Source organism: Glycine soja, chromosome 20, assembly GCF_004193775.1.
Source record: "Glycine soja cultivar W05 chromosome 20, ASM419377v2, whole genome shotgun sequence".
Lineage (NCBI taxonomy): Eukaryota > Viridiplantae > Streptophyta > Magnoliopsida > Fabales > Fabaceae > Glycine > Glycine soja.
The window spans coordinates 47,440,782-47,465,078 of record NC_041021.1 but is presented as its reverse complement, the minus strand read 5'-3'; the positions used below and the strand labels follow the sequence as shown (position 1 = coordinate 47,465,078).

The 24,297-nt window shown below is 32.0% G+C and overlaps 3 protein-coding genes and 1 pseudogene across 4 annotated transcripts; 1 reads left to right on the top strand and 3 right to left on the bottom strand.

Annotated features, from left to right (window-relative positions):
- Window positions 1-418: 418 nt before the first annotated feature.
- LOC114401473 (kinesin-like protein KIN-10A) lies at window positions 419-3,977 on the bottom strand. Its single transcript, XM_028363983.1, has 5 exons — window positions 3,146-3,977; window positions 2,340-2,495; window positions 2,152-2,259; window positions 1,958-2,068; window positions 419-1,854 (listed from the first exon to the last, which is right to left on the bottom strand). Exons 1-5 carry the CDS (start codon window positions 3,791-3,793, stop codon window positions 601-603), a joined length of 2,277 nt encoding a protein of 758 aa, XP_028219784.1. The 5' UTR covers window positions 3,794-3,977; the 3' UTR covers window positions 419-600.
- A 4,190-nt stretch (window positions 3,978-8,167) lies between these two features.
- LOC114403791 (plastid-lipid-associated protein 6, chloroplastic-like) lies at window positions 8,168-9,702 on the bottom strand. Its single transcript, XM_028366950.1, has 4 exons — window positions 9,384-9,702; window positions 9,066-9,302; window positions 8,833-8,959; window positions 8,168-8,673 (listed from the first exon to the last, which is right to left on the bottom strand). The coding sequence occupies exons 1-4, from the start codon at window positions 9,600-9,602 to the stop codon at window positions 8,459-8,461; spliced, it is 798 nt and encodes a 265-aa protein (XP_028222751.1). The 5' UTR covers window positions 9,603-9,702; the 3' UTR covers window positions 8,168-8,458.
- Window positions 9,703-13,240: 3,538 nt separating this feature from the next.
- On the top strand, window positions 13,241-14,347 carry LOC114402182 (annotated as a pseudogene).
- Window positions 14,348-15,437: 1,090 nt separating this feature from the next.
- LOC114403402 (phosphatidate cytidylyltransferase 1-like) lies at window positions 15,438-22,430 on the bottom strand. Of its 2 annotated transcripts, none has more exons than XM_028366346.1 (12): window positions 22,179-22,430; window positions 20,413-20,558; window positions 19,798-20,051; window positions 19,525-19,676; window positions 19,197-19,338; window positions 18,281-18,437; window positions 17,962-18,009; window positions 17,794-17,880; window positions 16,951-17,079; window positions 16,800-16,856; window positions 16,127-16,210; window positions 15,438-16,025 (listed from the first exon to the last, which is right to left on the bottom strand). In XM_028366346.1, the coding sequence occupies exons 2-12, from the start codon at window positions 20,485-20,487 to the stop codon at window positions 15,936-15,938; spliced, it is 1,275 nt and encodes a 424-aa protein (XP_028222147.1). In that variant the 5' UTR covers window positions 20,488-20,558; window positions 22,179-22,430; the 3' UTR covers window positions 15,438-15,935. The 2 variants fall into 2 exon arrangements, with proteins under 2 accessions (XP_028222147.1, XP_028222148.1); XM_028366347.1 differs by having other exon boundaries at window positions 22,139-22,418.
- Between the last annotated feature and the right edge of the window lie 1,867 nt (window positions 22,431-24,297).

The following is a 24,297-nucleotide window of genomic DNA, read 5'->3' as shown; positions in this document are numbered from 1 at the left end:
TAGATGCTTAGTAGTTAAATAGTGTGTTTGGTTTCCTATCGAGTAAAATTAATTGTTTCAAAACCTTGGTTTGACTAGTGACAACTATGTATTTATTTGAGTTGAAAAATTGATACCAAATTCTATATTCTTTTTCAAGAACATATGACCTTTAAGATTTTTATACATGTATTAAAGAAAATATCTAGTAACTTTCTAATATGGCATTTATCTCTCTAATTAATGACTCATTTACTCTATAAATTTATTTTCAAAATAAAAACATTCAAACATAAATGATTTAAAAATCAATTAAATTTAAAATCTTTTTATAAATGTTCTGATCACACACTAAATAACACAAAGAAAGGCCGACACAGAAATATATAATACAGCTATCGATGAAAGTGATTTGAGCAAAATTAGTTTAAATAGCTTATAGAACAAAGAAGGGCAGACATAAATATATTTATAGAACACAAAGTAGTACACAACTACAAATCCGATGAAAACTATGTACACATACTCAAAAGAACACCCAAAAAACACAGTATTTCCAGAAGGAAAAATGACAAGTAGTACACGTCTTTTCATTTTTTCAATACAAACAAACAACTAGAGCTAATTTCCTAGAACATTATGTGGTTCAAAGTTCTCCTTGTTGGAAATTTTGAAAACGGAATCCTTGTCACTTGTCTTGGCAGGAGAAAACTCAAAAGTTTCATCAGACCTCTTTTTTGTAGGTTGTACTGGGGTTCCAATGTGCTGGGAGAGCTCTCTTTGGTTGCCACACAGAGTGAATATATTTTGAATTCTCAGGAGTCTAGAGTCATTATCCACTGAACTTACCTTGAAACAAAATTCCTCTTTGTTTGGACTTGTGTTAGACAGGTTTAAGGTTCCCAAGGAACCTGCAGCACTAGGCTTGTCAACACTACATACCCTCTTTTCCTCTATCACTCCTTTCTCCACTTCCTCATCTTCCCCTTTGTCTTCATCTCCTTCTCCTTCTTCCTCATATACTGTACTAAGGCACACCCTTTGGCCAAAGTTTGGTGAAAAAACATGAGCATCTTCTTTTACACCAGTCAAAGCATTCGGACAAGGTTGATTTGATAAGTCCTGCTTAACATTGTAATCACCCCTGCTCATAACTCCACCAACGATATTTACCTCGTGGCCAAGGGGTTCTTGATCATCCATGTCCAAATCCATTGACTTCACCATTCCAGGATCATCCTCACTTTTGTAAACACGCAATAACCTTCTCATAAACCCACTCGACTCCATGTCTTTTGACTCATTTTCCACACAACACCCTTGCTTTGAACACAGCTGCAACTCAATCTCTTCCAGTCTCCTTCTCAGAGTTTCAACTTCCTCCTGCTGCTGCAGTATCCTCTCTTCCATTCTCTTCCTCTCCAATTCAACAAATTCATTAGTCATTCTTTGGCACTCTTCCAACTTCTTTTCCAACTCTTGTCTCAGAAGCCGGGTTCGTTCATTTACCTTCAGGTTAATTTCCTCCTCGCTTGGAGGAGTTCCTTTGCCTTCTGCCATGTCCAGCTTAGCTCTTAACGCAGCAATTTCTTCTTCTTTCTTCAAAAGCTTTTTGTGGGCTTCGTTCCGTTCTTTCTCTCTTTGCTTGGTTTCCATTTGTAGCTTCAAGATAAATTCATCCATTGCAGCAATTCTTGATCCCAAAATGACAGCTGAAGAAGATTCATCATCCTTGACTGGAGTATGAGGTCCACGGACTATGCATTTTGCTTTTGCCCCATATTCAAGTGTAGAGATTGTCTTGTGTATCTCCTTAGGATCAGGACTTGCACATAGTATCATTAGAATTTTTGACTTATCATCTTCAAAGGAATCCTTAAAAAGGGAAAGCAGAAAAAGTACTCACAATCAATAAAACTTCAAATAACAGAGAATATGAATCTAGCAATTCACTCAATTAAAAGACTACAATATTTACCTGCAGAAGCATGGTAAGTTTGCTGTCCCTAAAAGGCACATGTGAATCGCCATTTGCAATGGACTCCACCACTCTCTTCAGCGCTATATTTCCTTGATTGATTTTTGCAGTCTATAATTTCATTGACAGTATAGTATACTAATCAGCAGAGAACTACATGATTAAAAAATGAAATCAAATTGGCAAAAAGTTACCTGCATTTTGGCCTCAAATCCAGTTTGACCGGCTTGTTCAATATTTTCTGATCCTGCCATGTCTACAAGCATTAGCCGCCCTCCCACAGTTGGAACATCAAGGATTACCTGATAAAAAATATAAGACAGACATGTAATCAGTTACCAATCAAGTCTAATTAGAACCATCTTCCAAAGCAGCTTTTTACCATGCAGTGACTTCTGGAACTTCTGTCATTACAAAGTGTGCTTTTAACAATCCTTCGCTTCTCCACTTTCTGAATTTCTTTTGAGATCTTCCCTGCTTCATTTCCAGATATATAGGTTGCATTCTTTGCCTTTTTCCCCATCACTTCAAGTTTCACCTACAAGTAAAAATGTAAAAGTAAGAAAGTGACCCCATTCATATGTCAAGGAGAAACAATTAATTAAAGAGCAATCTGCAATAGTTCAATTACTACTTCCAAACTATTATCTGATAATTTGTATAAACATTTTTTTCTTGGAAAATAAGTCGATACATGTTTCATTATGCTGACAATAATCATATATGGGCACAAATAAGAGAAACATCACTTGCTTTTGCTCATTATGGAGTTCCAATCCGAATTTAAGCAATGCAATTGGCTGCCCTTAAGCTATTCCCCAACAAGCATTCAAAAGGAAATAATATAAAAAAATAATTTTTTTTACAGCATCTACTAACATAAGTTTCCAGTCAAGATTCATCTTTTTTTGCCAAAAAAGCATACCAACAGGGGGAATTATTTTCTGAAGTAAGAAATGCCTCACAATTTCGTACAAAGGGAATTCACACAGACAAGCAAGCAAAAATTGAAAGCAAAATGAGCCACAAAATAAATACATTTAGCCAGCCAATTTCATACTAGGTATGAAAACAAGTAACAACATGTAAGTTTCATCATGAGTATACAATAAAAGCAACCCAAATAACAATCCAAAAGACCTACAGACACAAGCAAAAAAATTGATGAAGCAACATAAGTTATATTACCTTTGAAGCACTACCCCCCTTAGGCCAGCCAAATCCAAATCCTCCTCCCCCACCTCCTCCATTGGTGGACAAGAGATCATAAATCTCCTCATTGTAAATCTCCAAAACAGTGACTTGAACAAAAGTCCCCAACCCACCCCCAGAATCTCCATCTGCACTATCCCCATCTCCAAGAATGTCCCTCAGAGACCTATACACAATCCCTGCCTGCTTCGACGACCCGAACATGGTGTGACTCTTCCCAGAACCAGTTGGCCCATACATCATGATGGTGCACTTGTCCCCCAGCTTAACCCCATGGATCCTTGACTCAACAAACTTCTTATAGAACACATCCAAGTCCTCCTCCTCAGACACGGATACCCCATCAAGGGTGAAGTCCCGGTACCCAAAATCGGCACGAACCCGAATGGAACTAGAGTTGGAATTGGTTTGAAGAACGGACAAAGGCTTGTCCTTTCGATCTGGGTAGTCACGGATTCTGGCAATGACTTCAATTGGGTGTTCAGGTGGGGGTTCCTTGTTTGCAACAGAATTAGGGTTCGGAGAAGGTGCTGATTTGAGGCCATTGAAGTTGAGACGGTGCTTGGACTGTGGAGTCTTCAATTGAGTGGGGTGGTTTTGTTTCGAAGAAGGGGTGGGAGCCATGGTGGAGAATTTGAATGTGAGAAATTGTAAAACCAGAAAGAAATGAGAAGAAAGATTGGATTGAATCTCTCGGGGGTTGAATCTGTGACCCCAATTTAGTATCACGAACGAGGAAGAATACTTGCAAGAAAGCTAGAAAGAAATGAAGAAAATGAAAAATGTTGGGTAGAGAGAGAAACAAAGGAGGGTTTTGAAATTTCAAAGAAAATGTAGCCGTTACAGTTTCTAACGTCTATATGGGTTTCCATTTATATTTTTCACGGGAGAAAATTAATTTGACCAAAATTAATTTTATTTAACGGACAATAACTCACAAAACGAGTCCAAATAAAAGTGCTCCTTGATAAAATAAATTTGAACAAATTTACCCCATTTTAGCATTTACTAATTTAACGCAAAAGTTTTTTTATAATAACTCTTTCTTTCTTTTGTTACTGATATAATAATTCTTTCTAAACTTTAAGAAATTATATTAATATTTAAATAGTTTTTAATCCTTGTAATTTAGTGATTTTTTCTTTTTGTCTTCCTAATTTTTTTTTTAACTTTAGTCCTTACAAATTATGTTTATTTTATTTTTAATCCTTAAAGAATTTTAGATCTTACTTTAAACAGTAAAAAAATATTATCTAAAATATTATAAGAGTAAAAAATAAAAAAATATCATTTATAAAGACTAAAAATAAAAAAAAATTATAAAGACTAAAAAATATTTAAACCTTATATTAAAGTTGACTTAAATTTGGGAGGATTACTAAGGGTTTCAATTTATGATTGCTCAATGTTGCTGCATTTTAATCACGTTAAACAAAGTACGAAGTATCTTCTGACAAATTTCTCTAAAAAAAGTATCTTTTGTTAAAAAAAAAAAAAAAAGAAGGAGAAGCAACAAGTATCTCCTATGTGTTTTTCTTTCTTTCTTTCTTTTTTAAAAATAAGGGATAAATCTCATGTAAGTTTATAATATAAGTAAAATAAAAAAATTAAAAATAATTCTGAAAAATAATTAATTCTTTACCGGTAATAAAATATGTTAATATATAAAAGCATAATTGTTTAGTTGTTTTTTTTTTAATTTCTTAAAAATAAAATTAATTAGCAAAGTATTATTTGAATGATGGTTTAAAGTTTAAACATCTTATTATACTTCATGTTTCTTTAAATTTATTACCTATCAATGTCTTTTTTATTTTGTAACACGTATCTTACGAATTTTTATATCAAATCCATTTTTTCCTTTATAGTTAGTTACCAATTAAGTATAAATTTTAGTATATTTAATCATTTTAATTCATTATTAATTTTTTAATCAACATTAAATACAATATAATGTTTATAGTCATCATTCAAAATATTTAGAATGATATTTTATTAATTAATTTAATTTTTACGAATTTTTTAAAAAATTAAATAAACATAACTTTTAAGTATTTTTTAATTTATTGTTAATATTTTACATCATGTGTAAACATGTGCAATGTGTAACACATAATGTTGACGTGTGTAGCATTCTCTTGTATTTATATGAGGAAACAATTTATTTAGCAAGGAAATTTGTATTCAATCTCTTTTGGTAAAATTTTATTGACCAATGACAATCCAAAAATTTGGCAGGCACATGTGATCTCCAACCCATAATAATAATAAAAAAAAACACGTGCAATGTGCAAAATACTTACTCGTTTTCATAATTTCTTTAGTTAAATTAATCTGTTAGTTTTGAGCTATTTGTCATTATAGGTCTTTGAATTAATTTTGTCAATTGAATCTCTAACATGTATTTGATTTTTTAACTAGGTCACTTTGGACCTAATTATCAAAAACTAAATACAATTACATTTCAAAATTTTGTAAAAAAAATGATAAAATTTTAAAGTTTTATAAGATATGATACGAGGGTTTGAAATTAGGAAAACTTTGAGATTTTGTATTTTGAGTAAAATTTGATATTTTGGTTTGTGTGTTTTGAGTAGGAAAAGGATTAAAATAATTTAACTTATTCAATTTATAAAAATGATAAATTAAAAAAAATGAGAATTTAAAGGTTTTTTTAATAGAAGAGAATTAAAAACAAGATTAAATTTACTTAATTTTAAGAATAAAAGTATTTAATTAATTTGAAGCAATAAAAATACAAAAAAACTTGTTATTTTATTTTTATAATTTAATCAAAGTTACAATTTATCCTAAATGAATAAGCAGTAGTACCCACTAATATGTCATTCTAGGTGTAGACATGGGTCAAATTTATCCTTGTTTATTTTCGCCCCAAAATTTTGATCGGGTTGATTTTATAAATCCAAACTCAACCCAATCAAGATATGAGACAAGACTATGCTGACTTGACTTTTTAATATAATATATTAATTTTAATATTATGTATAGTTAAATTGTAAAATAAAAAGAAGTATAAACTTTAATTAAGATATATTTTACACTATATATTTTAAAATAAACAATTTATTATAATATAATATCATGTTATACAAAATATTAACTATTAAAAAAAATTGAAGAGGAAAAGAATTATTATTAATTGGGTCTTGACTACTACCTGCACATTCATTTGCATCTCACCATCGATGTCTTCCAAAGATTAAGGTTCTTCCATCCTGAAATTTGTCCTTGTCAGGGCACAATGAAAGTTAAAATTAGGTCACTACTAAGACAGCAAGATCTACATGGATTTTACGATACAAATGCTTCACGTGAACTGCAATTACCATATAGTAGTTCAATTCAATATAACAACATTTGACTACTGTCCATATTTGAAAATGTTTTCAAATCTGATGTAGAAAACAAGAGAATAAATGCTTCTTAAAAAGACAAGCTGCTGTAACCTCACATGATATAAAACAGCAAAAGAGAATAAATGCTTCTTAATAAAGATCTTAAATTCTGTCGACCATCATAAATCCAATTCTAAAGTTTGGTTCAAAATTTTAGGTGGCACTTCTTCTGAGAGAATCTGAACAACTCATCCGAACATGCTCATGAATGTAAAATTCTAAAGTTTGGTTCAAAATTTCTTAGAATACTAGATCCCGATGAAAACCAACATGCAACATCCTATGAAACATGAGAAATTGAATTCCATCTATAATAATGTGCTTTCAATATTCTAGTAACTATATATATTTCTCCTAAGCTAGCGAATAGTGATGATTCACAATCTAAGGTAGAAGATACCTTTTTGCCCTAACATACAAGCATTTTTCAGATGAAAGATACATTGGTTCATAAACTCCAAAGTAGTGGATCAAAATAAAAACCAAGTTCAGAACGAAATTATCCTCATGGAAAGATGAATAAAAATCACATCTGCAGAAGTAAACAGTAGCAACATGAGGCATCGTACAGAAAACGTATTTTGTGGCATGCATTACTCAATTATATATACATAAACATAAAAGGAAATAGTATTAAAATCTCTCTAAAATATATGCAAGAAATTACATAGATAAAGTAATTATTGCTAAATTCCATTGCTTACAAAAAATAGATAGAAGAAAATGAGGGGGGGGGGGGGGGAGGGGGCAAGGAAAGAAGCTACCAGTGTTGCATGTTAGTAACCAATTGCAGAAACCCTAAAAAGTGGCACCAAATGATCATCCACCCCCTTGGGGGCTTGAGGTAGGGGCAGGACTAAGCTATGTTAGTAGGACATCAGGCATCTTCAAGACCAGAGGACCAGAGTACAAGACTAAGGATTATCGTTAATGTCCAACATTCATGTTAGAGATATTGCAAGTCCAACAAATCTCCAAGTTCTTATTGAGATCATTCTCAGCTTCAGGTAATCTTCAATTGAAAAGACAATACCTGAATATTCATGCTTTCACCAGGATGGATAGAGGCTAGTATATTTAGAAAGAGAGGTCAAAATCCTCTAATCCCCATGTAGGTAGCATTTTAAGCATACTAAAGTTTGTGTAGTAACTGCATTTGAAACCTTCAACCAAAAAAACTATTTTGAAGCACCACAACAAAACCCTCTTGAATTTAGCAATGAAATAAGAACACAGAGAAACATAATTTGGAATTAAGATGTAATGCGTCATTACCTCAAAATAAGAGACAAAAAGAGCAAAGAGCCAAAGTACTTGGTTATGACCAAGAATTTAGATAAATGGCCCAAACACCAGAGTCAGGGCCTCAGGGGCACAATAATTCCAAAGAACATTACACTGAGGCAAGAAGCATCAGGTTGATAACATAGTAATCCAATTTTTAATTTTGTCTTTTCTTTAAAACCTTAAGCAATAAAAGTATGGATTTGAATTTGATTGCCATAAAGGAGTTTTTTGTTATGGTGAACAAACACAGGAAATATGGCTAAAAAAAAAACATTATACCAATGCGAACAGAGTCTAAGACTGAAGGGGAATTCTCTCAACAGTGTATTCAAGTATCCATATCTAATGATCTGTAAGCAATTATTCCTTAAAAAAGAAATATGTTACACTTAAACAAAAAGTACCCTGCTTCCTTGGAACTATATAGTAGAGTTTAATTCCATCATGTTTACAATATTGAAGAACTTAGAACAAATACCATCAGGAGGAAAAAACTAAACAAAATGATGGCACAAGGTGTTGAAACCCTTTTTTTTTTAAGTCCAACAGAGAAAATGCATAGTGCATAGTTGCATTCACCAGGAACTCAAGCAATCACAAAGACCCTTAGCTCGCCTCTGTCTCCTCTTGTGATGCGAGTATCCGAGTCAAGATATGTAACTTCAAATTCACCGCTTCCCGGATTAGATGGAGGCCTCAATGCATCGGGAATCCGAGGCACCTCCAATGGTGGCAACTGTGACAAATTCCCAGCTGTCTTCACAGTGGTTTTCTCAAATACTATCTTTATCTTTGAAGATCCTGGGACATTTACAAAACCCACAAAAGATAAAAAGGCACTCTCAAAGACTATACAATACTACAATTCTCATAACTGGCAATTAGTAGTAATCATGCAAAATTTAGCACGCACATACAGATAAGAAACAAAAACACAAAACATAAAATGATAAAACCAACCTATGAGTTCAAATTTGTGAGCTAATGTGGCAGTCGCTTCAAGGGGTGGTAGGGGCCACGGAGCACCTAGTTGAAGCTCCACTATGTTATCAAAATCTTTGCTCAAGATGTCAATTCGTTGAAAAACCTATCAACGTACAAAAAAAGAAAAAGAAAAAAGGAAAACAATAACTTTGATGCATTTGACAACTAGAAACGAATGAAGTGATTGGTAAGTGGTAACAGAACAGAACCTGTCCAAGAGTAATAGGAAGGAGTCTTCCTATGGGAGGACCAGGACGGCTTCCACCAAGGGTTCGAGACGAAAATGCGCTGCTATAAATGAGTTTCCATCTTCCTTGCAAATTGTCAAGACCAAGCGAGAGATCCACAAGTCCTCCAGCAGCTTCAAGTTCCTTAGCAGCATCATCTGCCTTTCGAAGATCGTCTTCGCTTGCAGCAAGGCCTCTATTTAGCCCAGAAACAGCACTCTGCACTTATTATTCATTACTCATAAGGAACAAAACAAAACATCATGAAAATTGCAATTATAAGATACTATAAAAGCGCACCAGCAGATTGAGCTTCAAAGAAGAGATGGAATCAGAGGTATCCCCAGCGTAGGAAGAAGAAGATGGAGAAGGGTCAGCCACACCCACAGTAGATTTGACCACAAGAGAAGGCCTTCGTTGAGAAGGTTTTGGTGTGAGAAGAAGATGGGTGTTGCAGTGTGGTCTGTGAAGGAAAGAAGAGAAAAGTGGAGGGTGGGGAAGGAGGTTCAGGGAAGCCATGGATTGGAGGGTGGGTTTGGGAAATGGAAAAGTGTGGAATTTGGAAGAGATTTTTTGGAGAAAGGAGGAAGTTGAGTTTTTGTGACTGAGATTTAACTGACAAAGACACCAGGACCAGAAGAGGAGTGACTTTTAACTTTCTGTGGTCGCCGCTGAGCGCCACGTAATAATAATGCTTCAATGAGTGTTTTTTTTTAAATAATCAAATTGGTTCTAAAAAAAATTCCTAAATATATTAAAAAAACGATAAATTAATATGTTAAATTTGTAAGGTGGTTTTTTTATTTAAATTATAATGTTTAAAAATTAATTTGATAATAATTTTTATTTTTTAAGATTAAATTCATATTAAATTATAAAGTTTAAAAAATTATTTGTTATTAAATTGTCTATAAGATTAATTTGTCATATTTTTTATATATTTAATGATCAAATTTAAATTTTTTATTTTTCAAAATCAATAAGTCAGCCTCTTTATCATTTTAAGAATAAATTTAATTATTTACCTTGTTTTTTTACTAAAGTTTTTTAAATGTATTAAAGCAAAAAAAAAAGTTTTTTAAATGTTTATAGGAAAAATATTTCTTTCCAAAAACAAGAATAAAATAAATAAATATAAAGTGCTTATGTAAAATTTATTAGTATTTGATATTATTTCTTATAAAAAATAATCAGCCATCATCAAAATAATAATGAATGGGGTTTAAGCAGGTTACTGAGCTTCTTCCTTTTTTTTAAAAAAAAAAAAAATCTTATTTCTAAACTTATGTTCGAATAATTTTTATTTTCATACCCTTTGAATGTCTATGTATTTATATACTGACTTATGATTCACGCTTTAATAAAATATATGTATTCCTTGTGACAAACTTTTTTTTATAAACTAAGTAATAAATTTGAAATTTTAATACTAAAATTAATTATAAAAAGTCAACAAAATAAAAAAATTTAATATAAAATGTATTTAAATAAATAAAAAATATTTCAAACCCTAGTTATAACTTACAAAATATAATAAATAATATTAAACTTAATTTCAACATAATTAAGTAATTAATTATAACACGCATCGTAACGTTTGAATATTGGATAAACAAGAAATAACTAGACTCAATCAAAATATAAAAGTATAAGTATTATAAAATTTATTATATTAATTGAATAAAATATATTGCCATATCCCATCATTAAATTTTGTATAAAAGTATAAGTATAATAATTTTTCTTTAATTCAACAGGGCCAAAGGCCCAACAAAAGAAGACTACGTCAAAATGAAATGAGGAGAAGAAACTTTTAATATATCCAAATTTTGGTGTCGGATGGGATTAGTATTAACTCAAGATAAAAAAAAAAGATTAAAATTAAAGTACTCTTATTGGAGTAACTCCTGTGAAAACAATTAATTATCATTCAAAATGAGAACTATAAATTTGAATCATTTAATTATTTAAGAATGATCAAGATTAGAAGGGTTCGTTTATTTTGAAAAAATATTTTCAGTTTTTATTTTTAATTACAAAATTGTCATTTTATTTTTATTTTGTTTTTTGTTTTCAAATATTTATACCAAAACAACATTTTTTTGCTTGTTTTTATATTTACAGTCCAAATCTTTGAAAATAAAGAACAAGTTAACATAAAGTAATAATTTTGTGAATAAAAAATAAAAACTAAAGAAAAGGGACCCTAAGATAATTGGTGGCCTTATTTACCACTTAAAACAGTTACCTGTATTTTTAATATTAGGGAAGAGAGAGAATGGTATTTTGGCAAGGATTACTTTTTGAACCACATTTTTATTATTAGTCACACCACTTTTTTTGTATCACTTTTCAAAATTTAATTTTATAATGTATTAAATTAAACACTCTCATGAAAAATTCATTTCGAAAGTGATTAATAAACCGCTTTTGAAATTAAGTTTTTGGAAGTGACTTACAAATCATCTTTCAAAATTGAGTATTTACACATTATCTAAGAGCATCTTTGCAGTTTGCATGCATGAATCCAATTTGAGTGCTTAACTCTTATTTCATGAGGCTTATAAAAAAAAACAAACACTCTTATTTAGTGTGTATTTTATTGTCCCATAAAATTTATGGACATTTACTACTTTTGGGTTTTTAACTTATATTTAGTAGGTCTCAAGGGATTTCACATTTTTATACCTTTGTTTAAATTTATTTTTTATTACAAATTGAATTAGCAATTCATGCAAATTTTAAATTTGAAACCATAGTAAATATGGAAAAAAATTAAACATTATAATTTATTTAATTTAATTTTGAGTATAATTATTCTTTTACTTTTCTTCAAGCAACTCAAAAAATATTATTTTTTACAAAATCTCCACAGGTTTCAACTATTTTCACTGGGAAAAGGTTAAGTGCAAGTAAGGATGTAAGGGATTGTGTCCAACCCTCAAATCCAACTAACCCATCTCAATTACATTTTTGTCGGTTGGGTTAGGTTGAGTTTATTGCAGTTAATCCAATTAAAACTAAATTTGTTAATAAGATTTGAAGTTTGAACTCAATCAAACCAAACTCAACTTGAATACAAAGTTAACACATAAAAAATATAGATATTGTGTTTTGTGAATATTGTAGAGTTGTTAAACATGTTACATGTGTCAATGAAGTCTAATTTAGATGATTAAGTAGAGTGCGTGAATTATTATAAATTTACTGACAGTCTTCGATTTTCACGGATAAAAAAAAACATGTTTATGTTTTACCATTATGAATAAGTTACTTAAACAAATAACATGTTTATGGCTTATATATGAATACAACAATTATTTGATCAATATTATTTTTGAGTTTAATATTTTTTTTTTTTCAAGAATAGAAGATGAGACAATTTTTTTAATGACTGAACCCCATGGTTTGGGTTGGGAGGCAACAAAAAAAACCCAACTTAATTAATTTTAATTGGATTAAGTTGAAAAATAGACTAAATGTCTGTTTGAATACAAACCATAAATTCTTTTGAGAGCTTCTCTACTGGAAATATTCTCTATATTTCCAATAAAGAAGCTCTCAAAAGAGCTTATGACTTGTATCTAAATCAACTAAACTCGAGTCACTTACACACTTAAGTGTAAGAATTCACCAACTATGTACATGTTTAAATTAAAATTTACAAATTTAAGTTGATTAAACTTAAGTTTACAAATTGAATTTGTAAAAATATCTCAAGTCTCACTTCTCTAAAATTGAATTTTTAGGTAAAATTTCCTCTCAAGCATACTTTTAGGAGGTAATCAGATGTAATTCCAAACTAATTTTAATTTCAAATATATTTTTGAAACACTACAACCTGAAAATCCAAATATACCCTATATTGACTTGTAAAGACGGATGTCCAAGATGAAGTTCTAATTTAGGCCTTAGCACACTAAAAGAATGAATAAGATTACAATAGCTTATAAAGATTCAATTTGCAATCAAAAGTTCTGGTCCTTCACATCTCTAGTATGTATTATCCCATCTTGAAAATATAGCCATTGTAAGTCTTTTAGTTTCAACAAAGCTTGTAAGTGAAAGTTTAGACTTTTATTATTGCAATAACTATATCGTACTCATTGGGCATGTAGGCACTCTTTTAAAGTATAATTTTAAAAATTAGTTCGGATATGCCGGTTCAACTGGAGACTTTTTTTCTTATTACAATTACTTGTATATTCTTTTTGTTTTTTCTCTTCATCTCTTTTGAATATTTTTTGAGATTTTGACGTATTTTTTACTTTAATGTACAAGTTTAAACATTACGAGATGTAAACGAAAAACAAACTGGATATTAGAATTCTGGTATGTGACGATCATCGTGTGTTTTCCTTTCAGTCTCCATCCATTGTCGCCATGTTTTCCTTATGTACAAAATTTTTAACAAAAATACTTTCAAATCCTTTGAAGTGATATTTCTAACAAAAATATGTAGATAAAAAAAATATTTTTGTTTAGGGTGAGTGATTTATGCAAAATTTTAAGAATTTTCAAGACTAACAATTATAGGAAATCAGTTAAATATTGAAATAAATGATTCTCCCAAATAATAAATCAACATTGTGTGTGTTTTTTTATAGTACTAACCCCTTTATAATCACTACTCACATAAACTAATAATCATCTCTATAAACTACTTTAATTTAATCGAATTACAATTTAATATTTAATTATTAATCCGTACATAATTAAATATCTCTTACAATTTATCTTTATGTTGTTGCACTTTGATTTAGGCAATAGCAGAGCCATGAAAATCCAATGATGTGGGAGATTCTGCTATACATCTACATCCTCTATTCCCCAGGTTGGCAGTATCCTCGTACAATGCCCATCTTCCTATGTTTATATGGTGCCGTTTTCGCCATCGTTCATTCAGTGCTCCGTTAAGGAATAGGCTTCAAAGTTCACTATGTCATCCTCTGCCTCCTCTGTATTCCTAGAATATACAAGTACTACATTTACACCGATGATGTGTGCGCCAAGTGCCTCGCACGGCTTTATGTAGCTACTCTTCTTTTGGGAAGTTCAGGTTGGCTAAGTGATCTTGTTTTCTGCAACATGATATCAAGTTGGCCAATTAACCCACAAGGCATCTCTTCATGGGTTTCAACTCCTACTTTGCTAACACGTTCTTGATGTTTTGCCGTGCTCAACAATGTGGCTGGTCTCCAACAATTGTCCGTTTAATGGGCGTGTTGCCCTATGTCAAGATTCAGAAGCCAAGACGCCAGTAACAGAAAATAATACAAGATGAAAATAAATTTTTGTCATGATACATTTTGGAAAAGAGTTGTCAGCTATAGATGTTCTTGGCTTTTTTTTTTTTTTTAGACTATAGAGTGCCTTAAATGATTACTAATTGTTTTGTGTACACGTAGGACATGTATACCATATTTATGCCACTGTATGGATGGTGTCGCTTGAGCCTGGACAAAACTCTATTTATGGCAACTAAAAATTTAGCAATACTCAGTTGAATCACCCTACATTTTTTTTGTAACATTTTGTGCAAGTGTAACCCTTTCTAGGTGAGCATGTGATTAACTTTTATTTGTTGAGCTTTAAGCGTCAAACTCAGTTTGATGTTGCTTTCACAGGGGAACTTTCCTTGAGAAATTTTTGGAATTTGGTGACGCTTAAAGCAACATCATAACCATAAGTATGCATTTTTGGAATTTGATGACATTTTCTCGTCCCTTTTGGCAAGAGCTACTTTGTTATGATTCTTTACAAAGCTAGTTGGGAATCATGCCCTATGCGACTGAATATGTACATCTGCAGATCATATTCATGTTTGCAGCTAAGGAGTAGTTTTTCTTAATGCATAATTAGATTAAATTATTTTGCATTCGATCAAAAGCGCTCGAGCATTTTATTTAAAATAACTCCTTGAAGTACAAGCTAACGATAAAAATGTTCGCGATAATCTGTTCCATTGGCAGTGTAATTGTCAACAAATAGCAGTAACCCCAGTCTGCGAACCACTGGCTGTATTCAGGATCTTGATGGCAAGAAAACATAAAAAACGTTGCTACTAATCTGCCAGTTCAACTTCAAATCCTCAATGTATTAAAACGTCTAAAGGAAACTAATGTTTTAATCACAAAGAAATTCATACCACTGCTTTTTTTGTTGCCAGCTTGATAAAAAGTCCAATTAAGGGAGGTTTTTGATCCAATTGTAACAGTGAGTGACGGGTTGGACACATTGAATACCTAACATACCGAAAAAGAATTTGCAAAAATCTACAGTCCAAAAAGAACCCAAGGCAAGCCAAAACCATGGTAATTGTACAAAATAGAAAGAAAGAAAGAAAGAAAAGAGTGGCATAGAAATGGAAAACAATTTATATCCTATTCATCATATAATTTGTTCACACATTACAATCTGCGCTTCCATTCACAATATAGGCAACATTGATAGAAGAAGAAAAATAATTGTTGATCGCATTAGAACAGAATATATTATCAAAACGTGATTCAAGCTACATTTAAGGTAATTGAAAAATATTAACACCCCTCACCTCCAGGAATTGAATACATCACAGGCGTTCAATTACTGCCATTGGCCATGTCAATTATTTAAGATCACGAGTGAACGGTAGCTGTTCAAGCAAAGCCATCAATCAACTATTCAAACACGGGCGAGAAAAACAGAATGGAACTAACGGTCAACATACACTATGCACATCTTGACAGCTTCTGAACCTTTGAATCGTCTCACCCAAAAGATAGAAAACGCATGTACAGAGTATCTTTTCCTTTCCCCCTGTATGTAAAGGAATACAATAGGGTGACAGAACAAATACACCTCGCCATGAATCTAAGATTTCCTTGTAATCCCCTGTTGTAAAATTTCCCCAAGCCTCCAATATAGAGCTTCTTGTTCATCGAATGTTAGGTTGATCAATATCTGAAGCAAACAGTGGTAGTGCCATAAATTAAACATCTTAGGTGTTAATTAATAGAAATACAAATACAAAGCAATATACTTAGTAAAATAAGCATAATTACCTGGTCCAAAATCATTTCAACTGAGAGAGTTTGCGGCACAACAAATGATTGATGATATATATATGCAAACACCGCCATAACCATCTACACACCAAGACAAATTGGTCAAATTTTGCTCAACTAAAGATACAAATAGTGTACTGAGGCAGAATGTAAAGGAGAGTGAAAAATAGGAGTTGCCAGTGAGTTCCAAATTTTGGTCTGTTATGTTTATACTATTTAATGGCACCATATGTCACATAAAATACCTATAACCACTTCACAATGATATTAAATCAGACCTGGGTCATAACAGTATGCATTTGACACTCATAATCACTAGACTTGACCACCAAGACTTCTACCAATTACATGTCTTTAGTTGTCATTGAAGATTCTTTTTCTTGTTGAGTTCTTGAAAAATTCTTTGAATGCTTTTTACTTCACATTGAATTAAGTGAATATTAATTTTCTGTTCTACCTATTCAATGTGTACAGTCATTTTTAATGTTATCATTTTTTTTCCTCTCCTTTTAAACTTAGTTGGGGCAGGGCAGAGACATTGGATAGAAAAACATGGTCAGCTTATGTACTATGATGATTAAAAGTTCCCCACAAGGACAAAAAAGCATAGAGTCCCAAGTAGTTAATGATTGAAAATAAATTTGTAGATTGTAACATCAAAAGAATCTACCTGGCAATCCATTCTGTCGGTAATTCCACCATGTCCTGGAATACTATCACCAAAATCCTGCAAAAATGGGAACACAGCAAGTCTGTTTATACCTAAATGGATTATATTTGCTCACTTCCTGATTACAAAAACAGAAGTTTTGAGAGCATACCTTTATTTTAAAAGCCCTTTTAAAACCACTTGCAAAGAAGCCTCCAAAAGGTGCAATAATTGAAGCAAACAAGCCAAGACATAAAGAATGCCATTGAATTGGTAGGATTGATATCTCTTTCCAAGCAAACTGTATAAGACAACATATAGTGGGTCGTAAGTTATGATTTTCAGACGTTCCAGGAATCTGGATTAGCATCTCATGAATACAGAATGGTCACTTTTTAATGTTTATATGCTGAACAGCACTTATTAAGTAAGTGTTGATTACATGGGAGCTTATATCATAAGCACTAAAGGGAGTGGATGGAAATTAAAGACGGGACGGGGAGCTCAAGCTCTGCAGAAGCTATTTCATAAGCTACTCTATGGAACTTATTGAAATAAGCTGAAAATAACTTATGAGCCGGTTATGAGCTCTTTTTGTAGGTTTATCCAACTACTTTTATGCCATAAGATAAGACCGCATAAACTCTTCCCAGCATCCCCTTTATCCAAGAAGAATGAAGGTTAAAATGCATTATCCACATTTGACTTTCTTTACATTCATGATAAAAATTTACTAAAATGTCTTACTGGGCCAATTTGAGAAAGTCATTCCGGAGCTATGCAAGTCACTGACCCAATTGTTTTCATGCAGATCTGTTAAGTTTCATGTGCTATACTTTTTTGAAGTGTTTTATTCTCCAACTCAAATTTGAGGTTTTTTTTTGCTATTTAAGGCATCCAAATTGTGTTTTTGGGGAAGTTTTTTACTAGTTTGACCATGCACACACTTACTCTGTCAAGTAAATATTGATGTAGAACATAAGATTCAAAGTTCAGCGGAATTTCAAGTGCTTACCCAGTGGGAAATCCATCCTTGTAAGGGATAAGATTCCGGCTTAAACAGTGGACCAGGATCACAGTGAAGCCAACCAGTTGACAAATCCTGAATGTTATTCCCAAAGAGATGTGAGCATTAGTCAGTTTGTTGTTGAATAATGCCTTACATTATATCAATTAGTTATACCTTCCTTGGACACGTTAGCCACTGAGAACGACCCATGATGTTAGCAAGCTACAAAATGAGTTTTCAATGATAATGTTAGCATCTAGTTCAGAATAACTTGATTGATGTATAAAGACTTAAGCAAGAGCTTAATTGCCATGAATGATGAATCTGATCAAGCTTTCTGAGTGTTTACTTAGACTGTTGCAATCATTTAATCATGCTATAAGAGGAATATAAACATCAACAAGTGATTTTGATTCAATGACAAGCAACCCCCCACCAAAAAAAAACCATCCCAATAGTTGCATCTTGAATAACAAATTGAAATTGTGCTCACCATAAATGCAGAGATGATGGTGGTAACGGATGCCCCAATAAAACCCTCCCAAGTTTTCTTTGGAGATAACTTAATCAAAGGGGTTCTTCCAAAGAAGAAACCAAAGATATAAGCAGCAATGTCATTAATGACAATAAGTGTTGCTGGGAGAAGAAACCTGTACAGTAGGTCAAAATGCAAGCAAGACATTAACATCAATGCAATTAAGAAGCAACAGTGCATGACAGGTCTTATTCGTATAATAGCAATGGTCAAACATTAAATTAAATATATGAACAAAATGATTCTATGAAAGCAAATATACATACAAATAAAATCACTTAAATCTTAGCAGTTTAAGATGATGTCAATATCATCAGTAAACAATACAGTTTTTTCATTGAGAAGAATTAAAATAACACCCTTAACAATCAACCCAAGCAAAAGCAAACACGATATGGGAATAAACTTTAAAACTCAATTCCCGGCAGTCTGAAAAGTTGGGAATTGATCTTGTTTTATGGCTTTATTGGCACTCCTATAGTCCTCTTTGATGAAAATATAATTATTTGGTCACCTCCCATGGAGTAGAAAACTATCACTCATGGCTCAATCCCTAATCTTTCCTCCATCTTTCCTATCATAAGGCCTTGATTCCACCATCTGGGCAAAAGACCAGATAACATCCTGTGTGATTCAGTCAACAAGCCCACAAACTATGCAATTCATTCAACCATTCCTTAAGGTGATTATTATGGCATCAACTACCGGTCAAATAACATTTTAAAAAATCCAGAATAAAAAGTGTCCACATGTATGAGGAATAGCATTGTGAAGCATGATATGATTTCATGCAAAAGAAAATCCTCAAAATGTAGTGCAGTTTTTTTAGCATAAGAGTTAAATAATCATCATTTCCTTTCATAGGTTATATTACCAGAAAATCCCTTCAAAAATGCTTGCCACAGTGAAGGAGGACTGGCCAAATACAACAATTAGAATCATGTGTGTCCAAGCATACTGGCCAAATTGGTACTTGTACATCTTCTTCTTCAATGTGAGAATGAACCACATAAATCCTGCACTCAACCAATAAAAGGGTAGATAACCAAAGTATTAGCACCCTCGCAATATTTAGAAAATAGCCAGTAAAATCACGGCCAAGGTAAAAAAACTAGCTTGAAAATGCCAGGCATCTGATAGAGACTTTGAACAAGCACTGGCTAATGAACATTATAAGGACAAAATAGATAAGCATAAGTTACCAGCAATGTATAGGGAGTAGCAGATAACCATATGATACTTAATAAGATTGCTCACTAGCCGATATAAAACCATGTCTGAAGTTACTGTGTTAACCAGGCGTTGACTCAGAATCCGTCCATAAACAAATAACATTGCAGTGAAGAAAAAATGCCTGAAATGATATATGTCAATGACGAGTTACTATTTTTTTTTTTAAAAAAAAGGTTCTGGCCATTAGTTAATCATGAAAAGGATTATTGTACTGCTGCATGAGTAATGAATTGTGTAGATACCAATTTAATAGCCTAAATCCTGGCAGCTGCCTATCTTCATGAGCTCTCCTGAGTAGATTGAAAAGCTCCCTTGCCATGAAGATTTGGATAACAACCACCATTGCAGTGATGTAGAGATGACCCATATAGATGATCAATACAAAGCCGCCAATCATCCATACGGATGAATATGCTCGAATTAGCATGGATTTGTATTTGCTTTTGTCATTAACCAGTAACTGGGTCCCATTTGCTTTGCTAACCTCCGGAATAACCTAAGATAAAGGCATCATAAAATTACCTTCAAATATTATACAGAAGCTTTTCCATAAAGATACTACAGGGATTCAATTCCCATGTCATTGAAACTTATTACATCAAATTCATCTTTGGAGACAACTGCATCAAGAAGGAACCTAACAGTAATAAAAATAAAAGGACATAGATTCAAAAAGAAAAGAAAAATAGAATTTAACCATGCTTCCAATTATCTGTTGTCCGATAGTTTTGACAGTTTTTTCATGTTCTCTTCAAATTTCAGGATCAATTCCTACATGAAATTCACTAATACAATTTTTCTTTTAATAGACAAAACAAAAGATGATCAAGCGATAAATTAAACTTTAAAAAATTAACCTCATTTGAGCGTTTTCGGTGCCTAACCCGACCGCTTGTGGTTGATGGGGCAGTGGTACTGGTATCCTTCTGCATTGCTCTTCAGTCAGACTTCACCCAATTGAAAGACAATGTAAACAGCACATGTGTAGTCAGATAGTAGACACCTGCAAAATAAATGACATAAAATATACCCCTTTGTATACATGAAGCATAATCAACACACTTATTACATATGATCTAAATTTGGCCTGTTTGGATACAAGTCATAAGAGCTTTTGAGAACTTCTCTACTAGAAATATAGAGCTTTTTCTAGCAGAGAAACTCTCAAGAGCTCTCAAAATCACTTCTAGCCTTGTATCCGAACAGGGCCAAATGTAGGTAGACCTTCCAAGCAAAAAGCCAGACAAATTAGCTTCCATTATATAGCACAAAATTCAGAGGATAAAAGTCAAAGCATGACATATATGAAGGTAATTAACTAACTATAGAAATAAATGTTGAGCAGGGAAGGTTAGCTAAATGAATTTTGCCAGTGATTCATTTTTTTAATTCAATTCAATAGAGATCTGTATAGTTATAACCATCTTATCCACAGGACCACAGCCATTTGAGCACTAGGCTATTTACTCACATAGTCTCGTTCTCCAGTTAGAATAATAAGCAACTTCTACAATAGGATGCCTACATGATCTTCTCACACAGCTAAGGATTACAATTAATGCCCATTATTTTAGCCATTACTAATCCAATCCCTATTTCCTATCTTTGACAAAACATTCTAGATTTTACAAAAAAGGTACAGATAACAAGTTTCGTTTGGTTCATTATTAGTCATCTGCTTTATGAACCACATATCTGCTTTATGATACATAATCTAACATACAATAAATGCTTAATATCTGTAACTTTTATATTTTAAAAGCATCATCTACCACAGAAAAATCCATCAACACTTTTTTGTTTCACTCACCCAAGCTCAATAAACAAAATTCATCTTTGTCTTGTGTTTTTGTTAAAAAAGAAACAACAAAGAAAAAACCGAACACAAACATTCATCTGTGATCTCTAACCACAAAAGCCAACCAATATTAACTTCAATATGTGGAAAATCCCATATCCATCAGCTTTTGTTGGAATCACTGAATGGACAACAACTGCTTATTAATTCACAACTTATGACTAAATACAAATGTAGAGGTCAATTGGTATTAACCAGGGACTCTTCCTCATGGTTACAAGGTTGAAATCATAAATTGAAGCCAAACCCCAAGCCTGGGGTGTTGCCTTTATAACTTCCTAATTTTGAGGAATGCCACATTTTTAACAACTATTGAACCCTAACCACATAGGCCACTAACTACTCAATAAAACGCATTCTAGCACAAACTTCCCCTATAAATAAACAGACATTTGCAGTAACCCTACATCACTATTCCACACGGTTGAATAAAGTCAATGTATTCCCATACCTTCCCTATTCATCACTCCTCTGCTCTCTACACAAAGCCAAAAGCACGCAAAGAGACTCCACAAAATACAAATGTGCACAACTGAAACTCTCTCTCTCTCTTAAGCGAAAGAAGAAGAAGAAAAGCAAAACGACGAATCTCGAATATGATATATGAAAACACTTTCAGATTCAAAATCAGAGACAATTTTAGTCAAGCTAAATCCATATCAGAGCAAAAAAAAAAAACACTCGAAACCAGAGAAACAACTGAAAAATGAACAAAATATATATACACATGTATGAACGACAGTGAGATGGCAAAACGCAGGAAACCTGGTGCTGTTGCTGCTGATGCTGAGTGACGAAAACGGCGGAGAAAACGAAATGAAGAAGAAAGGAATACTAGTAAGAAGCGAAAAGGAAGAGAAAAAGAAGCAAGCACCACAAAACGAAGCGGTGTGAAGGCTTCTTATTCGTTTATTCGAAAGTAGAAAACGAGAAATTCTTTCCTGGCCAAGCACAACTCACACAGGAGAAGAGGATCATTATTGTCACGGACTCTTTTTTTTTTTAACTTAATTTTTATTACTATTTTATTATGATGCCATAGTAATATTATATTGTGTAATAAAATTCCTTTTTTTTTTTTTCTGGTTCAGTTTTGCCTTGCCTCATGAAGAATCTTTCCTACAAGTGTGGTCAAATTAGGGATTGAGACTTGGGACAGTAGAGACTGAGAGATGCTTCATCCTTCCTTCTTGTCCACTTCAAAATGGACCACATTAGCCTTCCCCCATGTTTAATGAACCAGCTAACCTATTCTATAATATTTTTTGGACATACTTTTTGTTGTTCATAAAAACTTAATAAAAATTATAAACTTTTATAAATCTTATTGTATACTTAATGAGTTTTATTCATGATTTTGTAATAAAATGTGTTAAATAAAAGTGTTAAAAAATATATTACTAACACTTACCAAGATGCATCTACTAATTAAGAGAAGAAAAAAAAGGATAAATGATTTTTCACAATCAGATCACCACAATAACGACACAAAAAATAATTATAATAAAGTCCTCACTAGTATTTTATTTTTGGGAAAAATATTGATAAGGCCTTTTAAATTGGTATTTGAAATAAAAGTTATTGCATATTGGGATGACTTTATTCTTATTTTAAATGAAAAAAAAAAACAACTTTATCTTACTCCATGCTCAGAGTTTATGATAACAATTATTCTGTAAACTCTTATGATTTAAGTAATATTAAAATTCTACTTATTATTTTTATCTAAAATCATATATATCAAATACTACAAATTAATTCAAATACATAATCAGATTATTTTATTGTTATTTTTAACATTTAAAAATAAACTTAAATCTATAAATTTTTTAATCCTATATTCTAATCTTACCTACAAAAATAAAACCATACATATACAAAAGCACCAATAAAACAACAAGTCAAGAACTATCACAAAGTTAAAAAGTTCGATAAACGCTATTGACATGATGATAAAGGAAGCAAAAGGGAGAAAAAAAAAGGAATCGAAAATAATCTGAAACATATGTATTTACTAAGAAAATTTCTAAACAGGCACAATGGCATATAACACGGTTCAATCTAATTCTAGACAAATAAAAAAAACAAACCAGTATATAAACAGAAAAAGATGTAATTGATAGAAAGAAAGAAAAATGCACTTTGTTGCAACTAGGGGTGAAAATGAGTCGAGCAGTTTATCGAGGACCTTTGGCTCTAAGGCTCGACTCGGTTTGACTTGTTTGTTATAAAGGTCAAACTCAAGCTTTTTAAAAAGTCTTTTTAGATAAAAAGGCCAAACTCAAACCATAAAAATAGCTTGTTAAACTTAAGAAGCCGGCTTGTTTACCTAATAATAATAATAATAACTTTATTTTATCAAATTTTATCTTATCCAGATTTTATTTCCTCCAGATTTTATTTCATCTCATCTTATCTTGTCCAGATTTTATTTTATTTCATTTATGTGTTTGGACTTAAAATAGAATTGTAAACTTTGGGGCACCAAGGTTTTAATTTAAGGAGTTTTTTTTGGAGAAGAGAATAATTTTAAGATTTTAGAATTCCAGTTTTTATTACTGTTCATGCACACTGTTCACGTAGAATAAAATTCATTTTCTGCAAATCATCTCTACTCCATACATTTTTTAATATTATACTCTTTTATTTTTTTTTGATATACTTTGTGCTTTAACGACTTAAATTCAATATGATTTTGTTTATCAATTATTGTTGGATTTGTACATTACTTATAGGAAATTTTATAAGTTTCTTTTTTTAGTTAGTATTTCACTAGGTTTTAAAATAATTAATTAATCAAAGACGTCTTTAAGCAGACTTTTAAATAGGCTCGTAGACCAAGCCAGACTTTTATATAAGTCGAGCCGAACCTTAAACAAAAGCC